Source organism: Aphis gossypii, chromosome 1, assembly GCF_020184175.1.
Source record: "Aphis gossypii isolate Hap1 chromosome 1, ASM2018417v2, whole genome shotgun sequence".
Lineage (NCBI taxonomy): Eukaryota > Metazoa > Arthropoda > Insecta > Hemiptera > Aphididae > Aphis > Aphis gossypii.
In genome coordinates, this window is record NC_065530.1 from 23,583,269 (window position 1) to 23,600,642 (window position 17,374).

The 17,374-nt window shown below is 25.8% G+C and overlaps 3 protein-coding genes across 3 annotated transcripts; 2 read left to right on the top strand and 1 right to left on the bottom strand.

The window, feature by feature from the left end:
* Positions 1 to 1,165: 1,165 nt before the first annotated feature.
* Positions 1,166 to 9,658, bottom strand: LOC114124088 (RAB6A-GEF complex partner protein 2). Its single transcript, XM_050197228.1, has 8 exons — positions 9,583 to 9,658; positions 9,299 to 9,448; positions 8,794 to 9,026; positions 8,214 to 8,363; positions 8,031 to 8,143; positions 7,747 to 7,899; positions 2,203 to 2,392; positions 1,166 to 1,613 (listed from the first exon to the last, which is right to left on the bottom strand). The coding sequence occupies exons 2-8, from the start codon at positions 9,418 to 9,420 to the stop codon at positions 1,399 to 1,401; spliced, it is 1,176 nt and encodes a 391-aa protein (XP_050053185.1). The 5' UTR covers positions 9,421 to 9,448; positions 9,583 to 9,658; the 3' UTR covers positions 1,166 to 1,398.
* Positions 9,659 to 9,756: 98 nt separating this feature from the next.
* Positions 9,757 to 14,858, top strand: LOC114124095 (cytochrome c oxidase assembly protein COX15 homolog). Its single transcript, XM_027987272.2, has 8 exons — positions 9,757 to 10,021; positions 10,090 to 10,170; positions 11,234 to 11,481; positions 11,537 to 11,723; positions 13,724 to 13,970; positions 14,215 to 14,369; positions 14,434 to 14,547; positions 14,621 to 14,858. Exons 1-8 carry the CDS (start codon positions 9,953 to 9,955, stop codon positions 14,753 to 14,755), a joined length of 1,236 nt encoding a protein of 411 aa, XP_027843073.1. The 5' UTR covers positions 9,757 to 9,952; the 3' UTR covers positions 14,756 to 14,858.
* A 132-nt stretch (positions 14,859 to 14,990) lies between these two features.
* On the top strand, positions 14,991 to 17,118 carry LOC114124065 (tubulin alpha-2 chain-like). Its single transcript, XM_027987230.2, has 6 exons — positions 14,991 to 15,309; positions 15,366 to 15,696; positions 15,770 to 16,071; positions 16,140 to 16,310; positions 16,367 to 16,720; positions 16,781 to 17,118. Exons 1-6 carry the CDS (start codon positions 15,301 to 15,303, stop codon positions 17,039 to 17,041), a joined length of 1,428 nt encoding a protein of 475 aa, XP_027843031.2. The 5' UTR covers positions 14,991 to 15,300; the 3' UTR covers positions 17,042 to 17,118.
* Positions 17,119 to 17,374: the final 256 nt, after the last annotated feature.

Here is a 17,374-nt window from a genome sequence, read left to right on the forward strand (position 1 = left end):
TTTTAAGATAATATTTATATTTTTGTAGTGAAAATGTTATTATTTTATAAGTATCTTGATAGACTAACTCCTCAGATTAACTTTGATAGTCTATTGCTATAGCGTATAACTTACTAGTAGGTATAGTAGTTTAAGCTTAGTTTTATAAGTAGATATAATCGTGAAGATTAAAGTTGAACGTAAAAAAATATTACCTATTAAACAACCTGTCAACCTGTAATTACTATTAATTTGTGAAAATATATTTTGGTTTGCAATAAATAAAATTATACATGATTAATTAAGAAAACTAACTTAAAAAAACATTATTTTTATGGGAATTGAAAATTACTTGAGAAGGTTAAGCCCCTTAAGTGCCCTTTTTTATCTCCGCGTATGGTTTTAGATAAAATAATCCATATCATACATATGATATTATTAATACAATATAGAGATAGATAAAAATAAAAATCCAAAAACAATTAGAGGTAGGTAAGTTCACGTGTGAGTACCCGAGAACATAATAATAATACATATTATATAAAATATAAAAACTATAAAGCGCATTTTCTTTGAGAAGGAATTCAAAATTTACCCTGTACGACTGATTCGTATATTATATTATTCGAATTATTATTATTATTTTACGTGTGCGGCGTATCTACTACAGTGCACGCCTTTGCCATTTATGATGTTTGACCGACCGGAAGTTATTTTAATATTCAGTATCGCTCAGGAATGCTTTTGTACCGTACGGAATTATACGCGATTCGGTTCCTTGTTTGTCAAATTGTATCATAACCGCTGAAGCTCTGCTGCGTATTGTTATGTATTATTATTATTATTACTATTATTATTATACTGTTGTAATAATAATATTATTATTATTATTATTTCGCCGAGTATGAAGGCTAACCGAAAGTTTATGCACACAATCGCAGTGGACCGCCACCGCAGCCGTCACTGGTCATCAGCGACGGACGGACAACGACTATATAATAATATAATATGTATGCGTGTGTATACGGTGTGTGCTACAGTGATTAATGTCTTTTCGGCTATCCTTTTAATAACACGTCACGTGGAGGATAGGACGACATTATTGTATTCGTGTAAGAGTTGACATTTGTAAAAGGGCTTTTCTGTTGGTTTACGGTAACGGTGTAGGAAAAAAAACACTAGAAAATGTCCCTTTCGATTTTTAATAACAGAATAAAAGTAATTTATCAAGATACCAATAATAAACAAAAAAAAATAATAATAGGTGTAAAAAAATGTTTTGATTGATAATTTATAAATATATATAAAAAAAAATATATAATAATAATACACATTATTATTTTTATAAAACGTGCAAAACATTGTGTACGGTGTACCTATAGTACCTATAGGTATATATTGGTACGATGGGGAAAAAAATCATATCGCGATTGTTATCCTCGTTTGGGCGTGTGGGTCATTGGCTATAGAAGGCACCGATGGATATATCTGTATGGGCAAATCCCACACCATTGTCTCGATGTCTATGTGTTCCGGGCCTGTCCAGCAAGTGCCCTCCTTAGTTTCGTCCAATCGTTCGCCGGAAGTTTTCGTACTGGTCACAAATTCAAAGTGAAGCCTCCATTTCACGCATACTAAATATATTTAATACCATAATATAATAATTATTTTATTATCAAAGCGCATAATTAATTAATTTCTACAAGCATATGGATTTAATCAGAAGTTGCATGATTATACTTCGGGTAATGTTATGTTCGTTGCATAATATACCTACAGGCTACAAGTATAAACCAGTATAGAAAAAAACCTTTACCTACAATATATTTGAATATAAGTATAAATATCTATAATGCAGGCAATATACTATAGGTTTAATATTTATACGAAAACGAACGTCCACAATTAAACATTTATCTATTTACCAATTAACTTTATAGATGTTGTATTCTGTACTATGTATAGGAAAGAATAGAAATAATTTACTGTTAAATATTTTTTAAAACTCGTTACACAGAAAAAATTTACTGTAGATATAAGTAGACAAATACAAATCATTATTTGTTGGTTTTTTTAAACATAATTTATCTCGAAATTGTTTTTTCCGAGGTTTAGGCAATCGGGTGGTTGACTCTTAGTTTCTCTTACTTAATAACTTGATTCGAGTGATAATTTGTGCCTCAAAAAATACAGATATTATGTAATTATTTAATATTTAATTACCCAGGAGTGTACTAAAGGCTGGGGTTACGTTCAGTGGTATAGCCAGCTGCAAAAATGATTTCAAAGTATTGGCACAAAACTGATGTTGAGTGTTGTATGAAACGATAGACACGTTGTCTTTCCTAGGCCTTGGACTGACTGCAATAAAGTCTTTATTGACGGCCTCTTCACATTGTAAACTCACTGTGAACTGTATGAACATTATATTATATAATATTATTATGGTTGTTTAAAACTTTTAATTACAATAATAAAAATATTAATAATTTTTTATTCGGAGACCAACATACGTGCTTAATTTATGTTGTGTGAATAAAAAATACGATCGACCGTTACATTATAACGTGTGATGTAGACATTTACATTATATTTATCAAACATAAGGGAAAAGAATAGATAATGAGGAAGGGTGAGTGATAGCACTCTCAGAATGATCGAATCTTAAGCAAAGCGAGATGATTAATATACATACACACACAATATATATATTTGAAAAAATAATTTAATTGTATAACATGGATTTTAAACTACATCAAGACGAATGTAATATAGATAATGTAATGATGAGGGTAAAGAATGAAACATTAAACGTATATACATTTTTTACGTCCACAAAACAACTCTTAATTACTCTTTAAAATTATGATAATTAATATTGCAAGCTAAATTTTTTTTTTATATTTACGATATGATTAAGTAGTAAAATAAACAATGATTTTTTTTTTTTTAAAGCTATTAGTTAGTGTCATATCTTGTGCATAAATTTAATAGATTACAAAGATAATACTTAATAAAATTAATAACTACATTATTACAAACAACTAAAAAAAAAAAGATTATGAACAAGTTAATAAGAAATGTATTGGTTTTATAATTATGTAGGTCTCCTTTTTTAATGATTAGTATTTCAGTAAATTCTCTTTTGAAATGAAAGAAGCATTCCATAATTAGTTTTGTTTATATAAATAAGCAATTATGTAAGTACCTACCTAGATAATTATTATTTTAATATGACACATAATTTTAGTAAATTTTCAAACATTTTTTGAAGACTGCAAAAAGCTATCAAACTGACATACAATTTACACTATAATATGCTAGTTTTCTTACTACATATATTGCGTTTTAATTTTTAAACTATTGGGTATCTGTTGTTGGCTGTTACAGCCAAATTAATAATTTAGCTATTTTCCTGTAAAGTATGTTTCTATACATTTTTAAATATTAATAGTTTATAAATGATTAACTATTGATAAAAAATTTTGTATTTCAAAATATTATACTCCTATTAAAAATCATTCATCTATATTAATTAAATACGAATGTCTTAAAATTTGATTCTTTGAGTTAATTTATAACTTTAAATTGTTTAAAAACGTTTTAATCAAATAGGTACAGTATGTCTCATGGTCAAAAATAATCACAAAGATATGACTTAAATAAGACTATCATACTCGTATAGTCGTATTATGTATGATAGTTAATTAAATTAAAAATTTAATTTTATAATAAAAATAAATAAATAAATTTAATTAATTAATTTAATTAAATATTAAATATATAATATAAATTTATTTATTATTTATAGGTACAATATAATTTATTAATTTCATATTTTTATTATACCTTAAGTAAAATTTAATAAAAAAAGTATTAAAATTTATAGTTAAATTACTTAATAATAATTATAGAACAATGTTGATGTTATGTTTGAATTTGAGTACAATATGTTTTACTAAATTTAAATATTTTTATGATCTCGTGTACATTTTGTTGTATTTGTTTCAAAAATAAAGACCACGCCATTATTTGTTGAAAATGTGTTTAATAGGGTTTAGGAGATGAAAAATTGTTGGAATGAAAATTATAATACGGTTACATTCATAAAAGAGCCATTTACAAAACTGTCAAGAACCAAATTAAATAATAAAATTATTTTATGGTTTTAGTGAATATAATGATATGAAGGTTGTTGAAAATTGAAAATCAATAATGTACATAATTATAACCAAAATGCAAAGCAATGTACCCAAAATTAATGGCTTTTATTTAACTATTATAATCACTTTATACATTATTATACATAGATTTAATTACGAACCAGATAAACCACATAATACGCGTTTGATCGTACTGAAACCAAAACTTTAACAAATCCTATTATATGCCTATAGTTGGCTTTAAAGTCAACCTTATTAGTGAATGTCATTAGTGTAGAATCTCTATTTATGATAACATAATATACATATATATATATATATATATATTCAGTTAAAATTATTAGAGTTAAAAATATTATCAATGGGAATATAAAATACAGAAACTTAGTGCTGGTTATGAGTTATGACTAAGGCTGGAAACTTTATACATAAAAAAAGTTTAAAATATACATATATTGTATACAATATAAAAAAATTAATTTGGCGGGGTTATATTTGACTTGCAATTAAGGTTAACTTAACTAATATGCTTTTCGATTAACTTTAATATAACAAAGTCTACATAATAGTATTCTTATTAAATAATAAAATAATATTTCAATAATAACCTCTGATTTTCCGAATTCTGAAGTATAGATCTGTTATATACAGGCGACATACGTTATTTTTTATGTTTCTATTACACTTATTTAAGGGATTTTTCACATAAAATAACCGATGACCCCAAAACACGTAAAATTGATTAAAGTTTCCTGTACTAATTACTTATGTTTACCTATATACGAGAACAAGCAGTATATATATATCGTATATGCACATTGTGTAAATAGATAAAAAAATATTAAGCCATTGAGGGTTAATAATTTAAACCAGCGGTTCTCAAATTTATTTTTTTGAGTACCATTTAGGTTTATTATTAATCAGTCACATTCCAATAATGTCTAAAAATAAAACAATCCAAATGTACAATTAAATACTTTACTTTTTAGTTAAATACATTTATTTTAAATAATAAGGCAATAAAATACTACAGTATAATTGTTTTTATTCATAAGTTTTTTTAAAATAAGATATGAATTAAATAACATATATTTTTCAATGAGATCAGAATCGAATATTTATTTTTAATTTTCCGTTCTACCACCATTTGGCCTTACGCGTACCACAATTTGAGAACCGCTGATTTAAACTAAAAATAGTATCACAGATAAAAAAAAATAAATAGTCTACACTAATTTAATGAAATATTCTTTCAGGTTTAGGTATATAGTATATTTAATTATTTTTTTTTTACGAATTTAAAGAAAAATTAAAAACTATAATTTTAAAAATAAGTGTAAAATGGGTACAAAACGTGCATTAATAGGTACATGAAAAAAATTACTATGCTCCTGGTATTACCTCTGTATCACTAAGTTATGTTTTGAATGAGTTTTAAAAAACGTGCAAATTTATATTTGTTCTCAGGCCTTATTTATGGATTATTGTTGTTAAAAACTTATCGAATTTATTATTGAATATTTGGCACATATTAAGTGCTCATATATATATAAATAATATATAATTATACATATACACACATATATATATATGTTTCAGAATATATATCAAATTGAAATTGTACTATACTATCTATACTTTTAAATTATTGTATATTTGTGTGTAAATGCGTGAAGACAATAGTGGTAAAAAAATTGCCGTATCAAGTAGTTAAATTTTTCTTTGTGCATAAAGATACACTCTCAAAATTTTTTTTATCTTTATTATTAAAACTTTTACTATTTAATGTATTTTTTTATTTTTTTTAAGATTGAATATTCTAAAGCTTTCAAATATTTATGGTAAATAATTACATTTGGTTTTTTAATCTGATATATGTGGTAAAAAAATTAAAAAACCACTAATGGGTAAATACTTGCAAGACTTTAGGATTAATTGATAACAAAACATCACAGTATAGATTTCAACTTTTTTGAAAAGACGCCACTCTCTTTCATAAAATGTTTAGGACACAATAAATCTTGCAAATGTACAACAAAATGCTACAAAATAAAAACAGTAACTTCTAGCACACTAGTTAAAAATGACTACAGTCTAGTAAAATATAAAATATATTTATCTATTTATATTTTAACTAATTAGTTATTTCTATTATGGGCATGGGCATAGCGAGAGTGGGGCAGGGGTGGGAAAGTGCCCACCCCTACTGTATTCAATTTGCGTCTCAAATTGAATTGAAACAATTTTTTTCATATAATTATTATTCGCATTTTTATGATCTTGTTTAATTTGCCCCCCCCCCCTCATGATTGAAATCCTAACTACGCCCATGATTGTAGGTACTCATGTAGTATGCTACCTACCAAAATCTATATTGTATTCTACCTACTAGGTAATTAATAACAATTTATTAAATTAAGACTTACTTTATGTATTGCTAACAATCATCATTGTCAAGTATTTTAAAATTATATGAATTGTAATACATAATACTATATAGATTTTACGTTTTCTCAGAAAAAGTAAAATATTGTTGTCTTAGTAGATTTTTAGTTATTATAATGGATATTATAACATTGCATGGCCATTAATAAGGTTTACCTTAATAACTCAAGTTACCAGCATTTCCCAATAACAAAATGAAACACAAATATATTATAATATTATACATATTATATATATATAATATTATTATATTATACATATTATAATTTAAGAATATGATAATAATGTTATATTTTCCAGTAAGTTACAATTAACTGGTAGGTAGCATACTACACAGGTACTGTTATTTCATGCATATGATATTGCTTTATATTATTTTTTGATGCTTAAAAAGTTATAACTTATAAGTTAAAATTCATAAGAATGTATTTACTTAATTTATTAGATAATTTTAAATTTACTTTTTTTTTAATTGATAAACCCAACTATTTTATTGATAATTGCACAGTATCACAATTAATAGATAATATTGTAATAAATAATAATACATAACTATTGTCCATATTATTTATTAATGGCTATGTTTTCTAATTTTTAATTGATTTAAGTTAATCCATTTTGAATAATTATAGACAATATTTAAGTATGGATTGCATCATCTAAGTAAACAGACTAAATGTTCTTTTTATTATGAAATGATTGTGTATTAACAATTAGTTTTATAGATATTTACTTTTTGGGATAAATTATAAATGTATATACTGGCAGCTAACATTTAGTTATTCTGCTGTTTTAATTTCTCCTTTTTTTCCTGAAATTTTATATACATACATAATTTAAAAAATTAAACTATACCTACCTAATTTGACAATATAAAGAATTGATTTATTGGTTAATGTTTTATAAACTTTCAGTTTTAGAATGGGAAATTGAAAAACAAAACAATTATCAATCCTTATTTTTTATAAAGATAATTATAATCATTTAAAAAAGTTAGAAATTTTAAAAACCTGAAAAAATAAAAGCTAAAAGACTTATGCATATACGTATATATTTATATTGAGTTAAGTAAAAAATATTCAGTACATACCTAAAGCATACATAAAAAAAAATATATATATTTTTCAATAAAATAATAATAAATATAAATATACAATACCTCAATACAAGACACATCAGTTTGTTCAAAATCAAAAGTTCCAACTATATCTTCACCAAGTCTGTAAGCTTGTTTGAATAAACAAAACCGAGCTACTTTTCCTCGAGAGTTTGTTATATTATAAAAATTGGGACTTCGTTTAGCAGTTATATTCTATAAACATTTAAATAAATAAATTAAATATTGTTAAAAGCTATTCACTTATTTCAGTTTTGTATTTGATTTTAATTAGTATCATTTTTAAGTGTTATAACTTATATTTATATTTAGTTTTAAATACATACTTGGAGAATTTGCAGAGCCATGTCACATTCTTCGTGTTTATATTGAGACTCTAAAAATGGATTACTTGGAGATAAATCAATACTATTCTCACATGTAACTCCTTCAGTAAGTCCTATAACACAAGCATAAACAAATTAATTAATAAGTCATAAGCAAATATTTATTTATTTTATAAAATTTACCATGTATAACTACAACACGTATTGGTACTCTCAACAATTTAATAGGACTATTTAAACGTTGCATACCAACTGTTATTTTGTAAGCATATTTAACTAAATGTCCTTTATATGATGGTGGTGCATCATTAGGTAATGTTTCACTGTATAAATCTAAAAAAAAATATTTAAGCATTAAACAGAATGATCATTTTAAAAGCAATTATACAAAATAGGATTACATTTCATTGAGAATTTGAGCGGTAGGTAGTGAATATTTTACATTTTATACTATCCTAATTTTTTTCCCCATACATGGAGATCCACTCAATTTTTAAATAACAAAACTATATTTTTATTACTTTATTTGTATTATTTTAATACAGATACTAACAATATAAGTATTATATACTATACAATTAATACACTGAACTCAACATTGATATTTAAATGTTTAAAAAAGTTAGATTAAAAAATATTATTTTAAACTAATATTAGTAATTTGATAAATAGGTAATAGTTCTTTATTTCAATTAAATGTCAATAAACACAACAGAAGGCTATAGGTTCAATAATTAAATTTCTACATTACTTTAATACTTACATGATTTATTTTCACCAGGAGATAATCCAACATCACAAAATAAAATTTTTGGCTTTGTAGATAAAACAACATGCCCATTATCTGTTAAACATGGTGCAAATGAAGTTTCAGAATTTCCTAAAAATTTCTCATCTTTGGTAACACACATTACTGATGGAAAGTTAATGCTGTCGTTGGTTAAACACAAACAATTGATTTGCACACTGGCCCATGCTAAGTTTTCCAAAACATCACTGAAAATGTAATGCAATCAATAAAAATTAAAGTAAAAAATGTATTATGCATTCGTATTATGTGTATTATAATAAGGAGGATGAATGTAAATAAAATTATCATATTATTATTTTAAATAAATTTTTAATAAGGATTATTTAAGAACCAACCTATAAATGGGTTAAAATTAGATTTAGTTATAAAACAATACTACATTAAATGTCAATATCTAGGTATCCTACTTTGACCTAGTTATAGATTAAGTAGAAATATAACAATTATGTATTCTTACTTATTACTTTGGCTTCGGGAATCTGATGGTAATGGAGGATGGGTAAATGTTATACAACATCCAACTTTACTACCTGGCATAAATATAGGGCCACCAATAAGCTTGGCTGATACCTCAATCATTCCACTGTCTTGTATAGGATTTAATAAGCTAAAATAAATTAAAGTTATATTGAGACCTTAAGTGATAACTTGTGTTTATATTATATGTGTGTATAAAAGATCATTTGTAAAGATTCATCATTATATTTGTAGAATTGTCACTTTTTAAAAAAAATACTTAACTATAGTAATTTATTACATAATTTTCAAAAATGTAAATACTAAATACTAAATTAAAAACATTTTATTGTCAGTTGTCACAAATTTTCTAATCACATATTTATCATTTTAAATGTTATCAATTTTTCATTTTTGTTGATACGAGTTATCAAAAATCAGAATTACCTCGAATGGTGTAACTGTGAAAACTAGAAAACTGACAGATATCTTGTGATTTAATTTAAATTTGAATTATTTTGACTTTTTAATTATATATTTTAAAGTTTGATTATAAATTGGTATTTGAATTTCGGTTTTTGTTATTTTAATTAAAGTGCAGTTTATTACAATATTTTTTAATTTAATAGGTATTGTAATTTGTAATATTCCAAATATGTTAAGTCTAAGTAAATGTTTATGTGGTATAAGCACAAAGATGAATCCCAATTTTACAGTTGGCAAAGTAATATTACCATGGACAATTTATTGTACTGTTTAGTCTAAGAAATATTTTCATTTATTTTGTTGTAGACATTGCTATTAAAATCCAAACAACTATCCATCACTCATCAACCATCCATTCACAAAACATCAATATCATCAAATTTAAATGTAAGTTCAACATTATAGTGGTAGTTATTTAATTGGGCGAATGTAAGTTCCCACACGAGATATAGCAGGTAAAAATTACCCCTGGATATGCGTACGTAAGTTCCCACACGAAAAAAATTACACTTGTGCGTAAGTTCCCACATGAAAAAAAATTATACCAAACACCAAGGCTAGGCAAAGAAAAGTAACTTAACTTAATTTAAAGTTAACATTTTCTAATTTTCAAAATAAAAAATTTCAGACACAGAATATTGTTATATAAATTGTTTATAATTTTAACTTTTAATTCGTTAATGCTCAGCCTTGTCAAACACAAACTTCCTTCCCACTTTATTCAGACTTAGGACTGACAACTTAAACGTAGTTGGTGTGGTTAAAATTTGTTTTGTTTTTGTATTGCATAAAAAAAAGTCCAATTCAATTTTTAATTGAATCTAGTCCGTATAATATATAATAAAAATTAATAATATAATGTGTATAATATTTATTATGTATAAAATAAAAATAATAATAGAAAAAATCAAATTTTATTTGGTTTATTGCGCAAGCTCAAACACTTCACATACCTAGTCATACTGTATCATTTTTTTTTTGAGTTATAATCTGATATTTTATTATTTATATAGTTTTGTTTTTCTTCTGTTTTTTTACTTATTTTTTGAGGTCTATTTAAATTTGATGTTCTCATCTTTATATATGTATTTGTTTGAAACATTTTTAAAACTTCTATTATTTTAAATATATTAGGATGATGATGATAAAAACTTACGTACGGGTGTACTTTTTTCCGTGCGGGAACTTACGTACGGATGTATTTTTTTTCGTGAGGGAACTTACATATGTACCCGCTTACCTGCTATATTTCGTGTGGGAACTTACTAACTCCCATTTAATTTCTTTTATAAAACTTTATAATCTTTGATATGGATAAAGATTAGTTAATGTTTTTTTTTTAATAGCTGTATACGTTGTATTACAAAAATATATAATTGTGAATTGTATTAATGTGATATTGTTATATAAGAATGTACTAAAATGTTTATTGTAATTTATTATGTTACAGTTAAATTTGTTGAAAAAATCTTTTAGTAACATTCAAAAAGTAGAAACCGATCCGAAATATGTTGGTTATTGGTTTCTTGGTTGCAGTGGAATGGTTTTTGTAGCTGTTGCTCTTGGTGGAATTACTAGACTAACAGAGTCTGGACTATCTATGGTTAGTTGGAAACTTTTGGGTGAAAAATTACCTACTACTCAGACTCAATGGTTGGAAGAATTCAATAATTATCAACAATATCCTGAATTCAAAATGTCAGTGAAATTATCCTGTCTATTTGAAACAAAATTGATTAATAATTTATTTTAGGAAAAATGCTTCTATGACTATAGAAGAGTTCAAATGGATATGGTGGATGGAGTATGCACACAGAACTTGGGGACGATGCATAGGTGCTGCATTTTTTATTCCTATGGCCGGTTTCTGGTTAACTCGCAAATTCAGCCGTACTACTAAAATACATTCTATGATTTGTTCCGTATTGTTAGCCGGACAAGTATGGCTTTAATACACTATTCTATAAATATTTAACTAATTAAATTTAAACTAGGGTTGAGATTTAAATCTATTTATAAAAATAATATTAAAACCATTAAATGAGTTTAGTCTTATACTTAAAATTGTAAAAAATAAGTAAAGGTAAAGCCAAGATCACTGATTGTCAGTATTGTATATGATGAATGTATTATTATTTTTGTAAGTGAAAGATAGTGTAGGCAAGTGAAAGTGAATAAAGAGTATTTAGATACGTTTTACTAAAGCTTAAGTGACTAGGGTTGCCAACTTTTAATTTGGAAAATACCGGCCCAAGTGTAAGAAAAAAAAAAAAAAAAAGGTCATAATTTCAGTAAATTTTTATTTGATATAAGTATAATTATTAGTAATAATAATATAATAATATTAGTATTACATTATGATAAAATAATTAAATAAAGTAGTAGGTAAAGTAAATTATAAACTTTTAAATGTATATTAAGCTATATTAAAATATATATATATTAATGTATACAATATTTATTGACAGCAATTTGATAATTGATAACCAATTTTACAAAAACGATATAATATTAATATATTTATATCGAAACTCTCGTTCAGATGGAAAATGGAAATACTGGCTTTTTATATAATTTTACAATTATTATTTTGAAAATACCGGCTTTTTATCGGTTATTACCGGCAACCGGCTTTTTAAGTCTATGGATGTGAATTACCGGCCGGGCCGGGAAAATACCGGCCGGTTGGCAACCCTATAAGTGACTTTCCCAGGTAATTAATATGTTCAGATTCTATTGAAAACGGTGTCAGTCGAAGGTTAAGTTGATACATACATTAAGCTTTATAGTATCAGCAAAAATGAGGAGTTTGGCATGATGGAGCACTTACTAATAAATATTAAGACCATGTGACATTGTCTTTAAGTTGGAATAGATAGTAACTTTGTATTTCCAATGAGGTTAACAAGTTTATCATTGCGAAGACAGAGCATTACTTTCATCAAAAATTGAGAACTGAATGTTACTAGAGAGAAGGTAGTTGATTTTAAGAATGGTGAAGTTTTGTGTATGATATGAAGATAAATATAAAAAAGAGATTAGCAGCTGTAGTTGGACTTGCACTGCATGATCCCTCGAAAATAACAGGTCGAAATGAAGGATAATTTAATTATAAGAACCATTACGTTTCTTCCCATCATTCTATGCATAAGTCCGGTTCATAACAATTGAACTCGTATTTACATATTATTTAATACATTAAGATTTTTAACAAGCCTAAGAATTCCCAATGTATTTCCTCATTATACCGTGTGTCCCAAGAAATAGGGTATACTTATCACTCATTACCCTTTTAATATTTTTAAATTCTGTTTGTGAGACATTAAACTACACTTACAGATCATAAATTCTTATGAGTCAACTTTTTTTTAAGTTAAGTATTTCGCACATGCGCAACAAAACTTTATTTTTGTTAAACAGCAACCCCTGTTTTAATTATAATTTTTGGATTGATTGATTTTTTCTAGTGATTTTGATGTATCAACTTGTATTGTAAACTCAAAATTGGCTAAATTATAGCTAAAAGTATAATTAAAAATAAAATCTTATTAGTTCTTAGAATTTGGTAGTCCATTACACAAGACATATTAATTAACAAGTTATATCACACTAATCTAAACCTAGTGGTAGTTAAACTATTTTAAAACTGTTTTAGTATAATATAAAACATAGTAAACTAAATATTATTGTATAATATATATCTATTACTATAACTAAAAATTAATCTATAAGGAGGTTTAACTAGTATAAATTGTAACTGTAAGAATAAACATATTATTCTGCAAGAATATAGGTGATTAGTGTTTCTACTTACTTGTAATAAAATAAGTCATTTATAACAATTTATAGTTATATTTACTATTAATATAGGTACTTATACCTAAACCTATTTTTATTAATTAAAAATAGTTGTTAATTTCTAAATATACTTCTATTTTAGGGTTTGATGGGTTGGTATATGGTTAAATCTGGTCTAGAAAATAGATTTGACAAGCCCACAGATGTTCCAAGAGTATCACAGTATAGATTGGCGTCTCATCTGGGTTTAGCATTTGTGTTATATTCATTTCTTTTAACAAACTCATTACGTATTCTTCTACCAGTTACAGTAACTGGATTTGTTACTAAGAAGTTTGTGGGATTGGCAATGGCAGCTAAAGGATTAGTCTTTTTAACCGCTATGTCTGGTATGTAAAATGAGTAATTTAAACTCAATTTATTATGTATGTTAAAAGAAGATTATTAGTATTACTTTATAAAAAATATTCAATCATAAAATTGTAAAATGTATTTTATTACATTTTATATATTTTTATATAAAAATTTACATAATATACCAAATGTAATAATTACATTTATTATTACTAATAAATTTTCAAAATAAAAAAATCAATTTTTTTAAATTAATTATTTTATTTATTTAATGTTTAGGTGCATTTGTTGCTGGATTAGATGCTGGATTGGTTTATAATTCTTTTCCAAAAATGGGTGATAAATGGATACCAGATGATATATTGCAAATAGAACCTGTTCTTAGCAACATTACAGAGAATCCTACGACAGTGCAATTTGACCACAGAATATTGGTACCTAAATTATAACATATTATAAAAAAAATAATTAACTTGTTATTTTGATATCATAATGTAGGGAATAAGTACTGTTTCAATTTTGTCAGCTTTATATATTATGTCACGTAAAAGTAAGCTGCCTCCAAGAGCTAAGGCGGCTGCCACTGCTTTAGCAGTATTTTCATGGTGTCAAGTAATAAATAATTTAAAATTTTTAAAATTATGCGAACATATTATAATTTTTGATTAAAATTGTTTCATTTTAGATGGGGTTAGGAATTTCTACACTTCTTACTTATGTTCCGGTTTCACTAGCTGCTGCTCATCAGTCAGGCTCGTTAACATTACTTTCACTTGCTTTATGGCTTGTACATGAACTTAAAACATTACCTAAAGTATAAACTATTAGATTATTTTTTGTGTAATATAAGATTAAAATAAAGTGTAGAGTAATTATGTATAAATGATTAAATATCTGTTTTAATAAAAATATTTTTCACTATCTATACTATTTTTTTTTTAACATTGTTATATTTGTTTATAGAAATACATTTTTTTTAATGCTTTAAAAATGATACAAATAATGTTCCATTTACTATCTTTTAAGTATTCAAAATTGTTTGTGTAACAGCAACAGAAATACAGAGAAGAGAAATTAATAAATTAAGAATTAAAAAATCAGCACATTTTTAACATGGGTTAAATTATATAATATGGCCTATATAACCACCGTAATTAATTTGTTAGGTGATACACAAAAGTAAGTCAGTTAATATACTAAAAGTAAATAGTTGTCAAGCAAATATATATTTATAATATAGATAATTTTCATGATATTATCATGTAACGATGGAAATATAAATAGCTTAAATAATAATAAACATTTTCAATATATAAAAACAATTTTACTTATATTTTCCAATTTTTGAGAATAAAAAGAAATAAAATGGGAAAGGTAAGAAAATATTGCATCAAAAATATTATTAGTGTGTATTAAAAAATAATCTTTAGAAAAAAGGTGCAAAAAAGAAATCTAAAAAGGCAAAACCTGGGAAATCAAAAAAAGGAGTTAAACCAAAATTGCCTCCTCAACCACCACCACCACCACCATCACCGCCGCCACCACCTCCATCGCAAGGTGAATTCATATGGATTCATATTGGACAAGCTGGAGTTCAAGTGGGATTAGCATGCTGGGAATTGTTTTGTCTTGAACATGGAATTAATCTAGATGGAACAATTAGAGAACTAACAACAAATTCTACATCAATGTTTTCTTTGTCACAAGACAATTCTTATGTACCTAGGGCTCTGATTGTAGACACTGAACCTTCAGTTATAGGTTAATAATTAATCATTGAGGATTCTGGTCTAGTTCTAGTAAAGTTGATTATTAATAAATTGTTTATTTTCAGATGCTTTAAAACGTGGAAGTTTTCAAAAGTTGTTTTCTGATGAGAATATGATATCTGGAAAAGAAAGTGCAGCGAGTAACTATGCAGTTGGATATTATGGAGTCGGTAAAACACTTGCATCAAAAGTTATGGATCAACTGACACGTTTAGCAGAAGATTGTAATTCATTACAAGGTATAGCTGTGTTTAGATCAATAAGTGGTGGTACTGGATCTGGAATGGGTTCTAGGATCATCGAAACTATTAAAAATGCATATCCTAACAAAACAATTATTGACTTAAACATTTGTTCTTCATCAGAAGTTTGTTTTCATTTTAATCTATAGCAAAATATTTTTGTAAACATTATTAATTAATTGAATTTTTACAGTTTTCAAATTTTATTGTGGAACCATATAATACTGCCTTGGCAACTCATCATGTCTTAGATATAGTCAATTGTTCTTTGCTCTTTGATAACAAGTCAATCTATGATATATGTAGCTCTAAATTAGATTTGCTTAAACCTACTTACTCAAACATAAATAGTATTGTAGCACTAGTATGTATTATAATTATATATATACAAGAGTTGATTACTAAATATCACTATATTAGGTTACATCGGGAGTTACTTCATCACTCCGTTTTGATGGTTCAATGACAAGTAACATTTCAAAATTGTTAAACAATTTAATACCTCAACCCCGATTGCATTTTCCATTAATTTCATACGCTCCCATCACAAAATGTGCCGGAAGTATTTCATCAGCCAGTACACAATCAGCTGTTATGAGCTTTGACAGTAATTATCAAATGATTAAACTTGATCCCACACTGGGCAAATATTTGTCAATCTGTATGATGTTCCGGGGAAATTTAAAACCAACCAATATAAATACAACCATTGCTTTTCTTCAAAGAGATCATTCTATTCCTGTAACACACAATATGAACTCTCCACTATTCAAGGTGAGTATAATCAATTTTAATATTTATTAAATGTTTTAATTTTGTAAATTGTTTTTTTAGTTTGGGCTATGCAATCTACCTCCTATCACTGTGCCAGGTAGTGGAATATTTGCAGCTTCTACAGCAACCACAACATTGTGCAACAATACAGTTGTAAAACAGTATTGGATGAACACAATGAAGAATTACAATAAATTGTTGACCAAACGAGTATTTTTACATCATTATACGGGAGAGGGTATGGATGAAGTAATTTTTGATACAGCTAATGAAAATATTTCAAAATTAATAGCAGAATATGAAGAAATTGAAAATTCTTAATATTTAAATAAGGTTGTTTTGTAAATGCAATACTTGTATTATATGTTTAAACAATACATTATATGTATTCATTTGTATTTGTATTAATTATTATTTAGATAAATGCTATCTACCCATGACTTAACGTCAAGTATATTTTTGATAGGTATGTGTATAAGTATTTTAAACTAGAATATTTTAATAATAAGTAGGTATCTTAAAACAGCCAACTTACAACCATAGATTTTTTCAGATAATAAGTCAGTTCATTCTAATACTAAAACTAACTATACTCTGTCCAGCTAACTAACAAGCTGTAATTCAATGAACATTTGTTATATAACGTCATATCTC

Bases quoted from the DNA above. Each gene is read 5' to 3' on its own strand.
- LOC114124088 (XM_050197228.1), bottom strand. From the start codon at position 9,420: ATGATTGAGGTATCAGCCAAGCTTATTGGTGGCCCTATATTTATGCCA. The intron at 8,364-8,793 runs GTAAGTATTAAA...ATTTTTTTTTAG, and splicing joins TCCTGGTGAAAATAAATCAT to ATTTATACAGTGAAACATTA. The intron at 1,614-2,202 runs GTAATTAAATAT...AAATATATTTAG, and splicing joins AGCCTTTAGTACACTCCTGG to TATGCGTGAAATGGAGGCTT.
- LOC114124095 (XM_027987272.2), top strand. From the start codon at position 9,953: ATGTTAAGTCTAAGTAAATGTTTATGTGGTATAAGCACAAAGATGAAT. The intron at 11,482-11,536 runs GTCAGTGAAATT...AATTTATTTTAG, and splicing joins CAATATCCTGAATTCAAAAT to GAAAAATGCTTCTATGACTA. The intron at 11,724-13,723 runs GTATGGCTTTAA...CTTCTATTTTAG, and splicing joins CCGTATTGTTAGCCGGACAA to GGTTTGATGGGTTGGTATAT.
- LOC114124065 (XM_027987230.2), top strand. The intron at 15,697-15,769 runs GTTAATAATTAA...GTTTATTTTCAG, and splicing joins CACTGAACCTTCAGTTATAG to ATGCTTTAAAACGTGGAAGT. The intron at 16,311-16,366 runs GTATGTATTATA...TCACTATATTAG, and splicing joins TAAATAGTATTGTAGCACTA to GTTACATCGGGAGTTACTTC.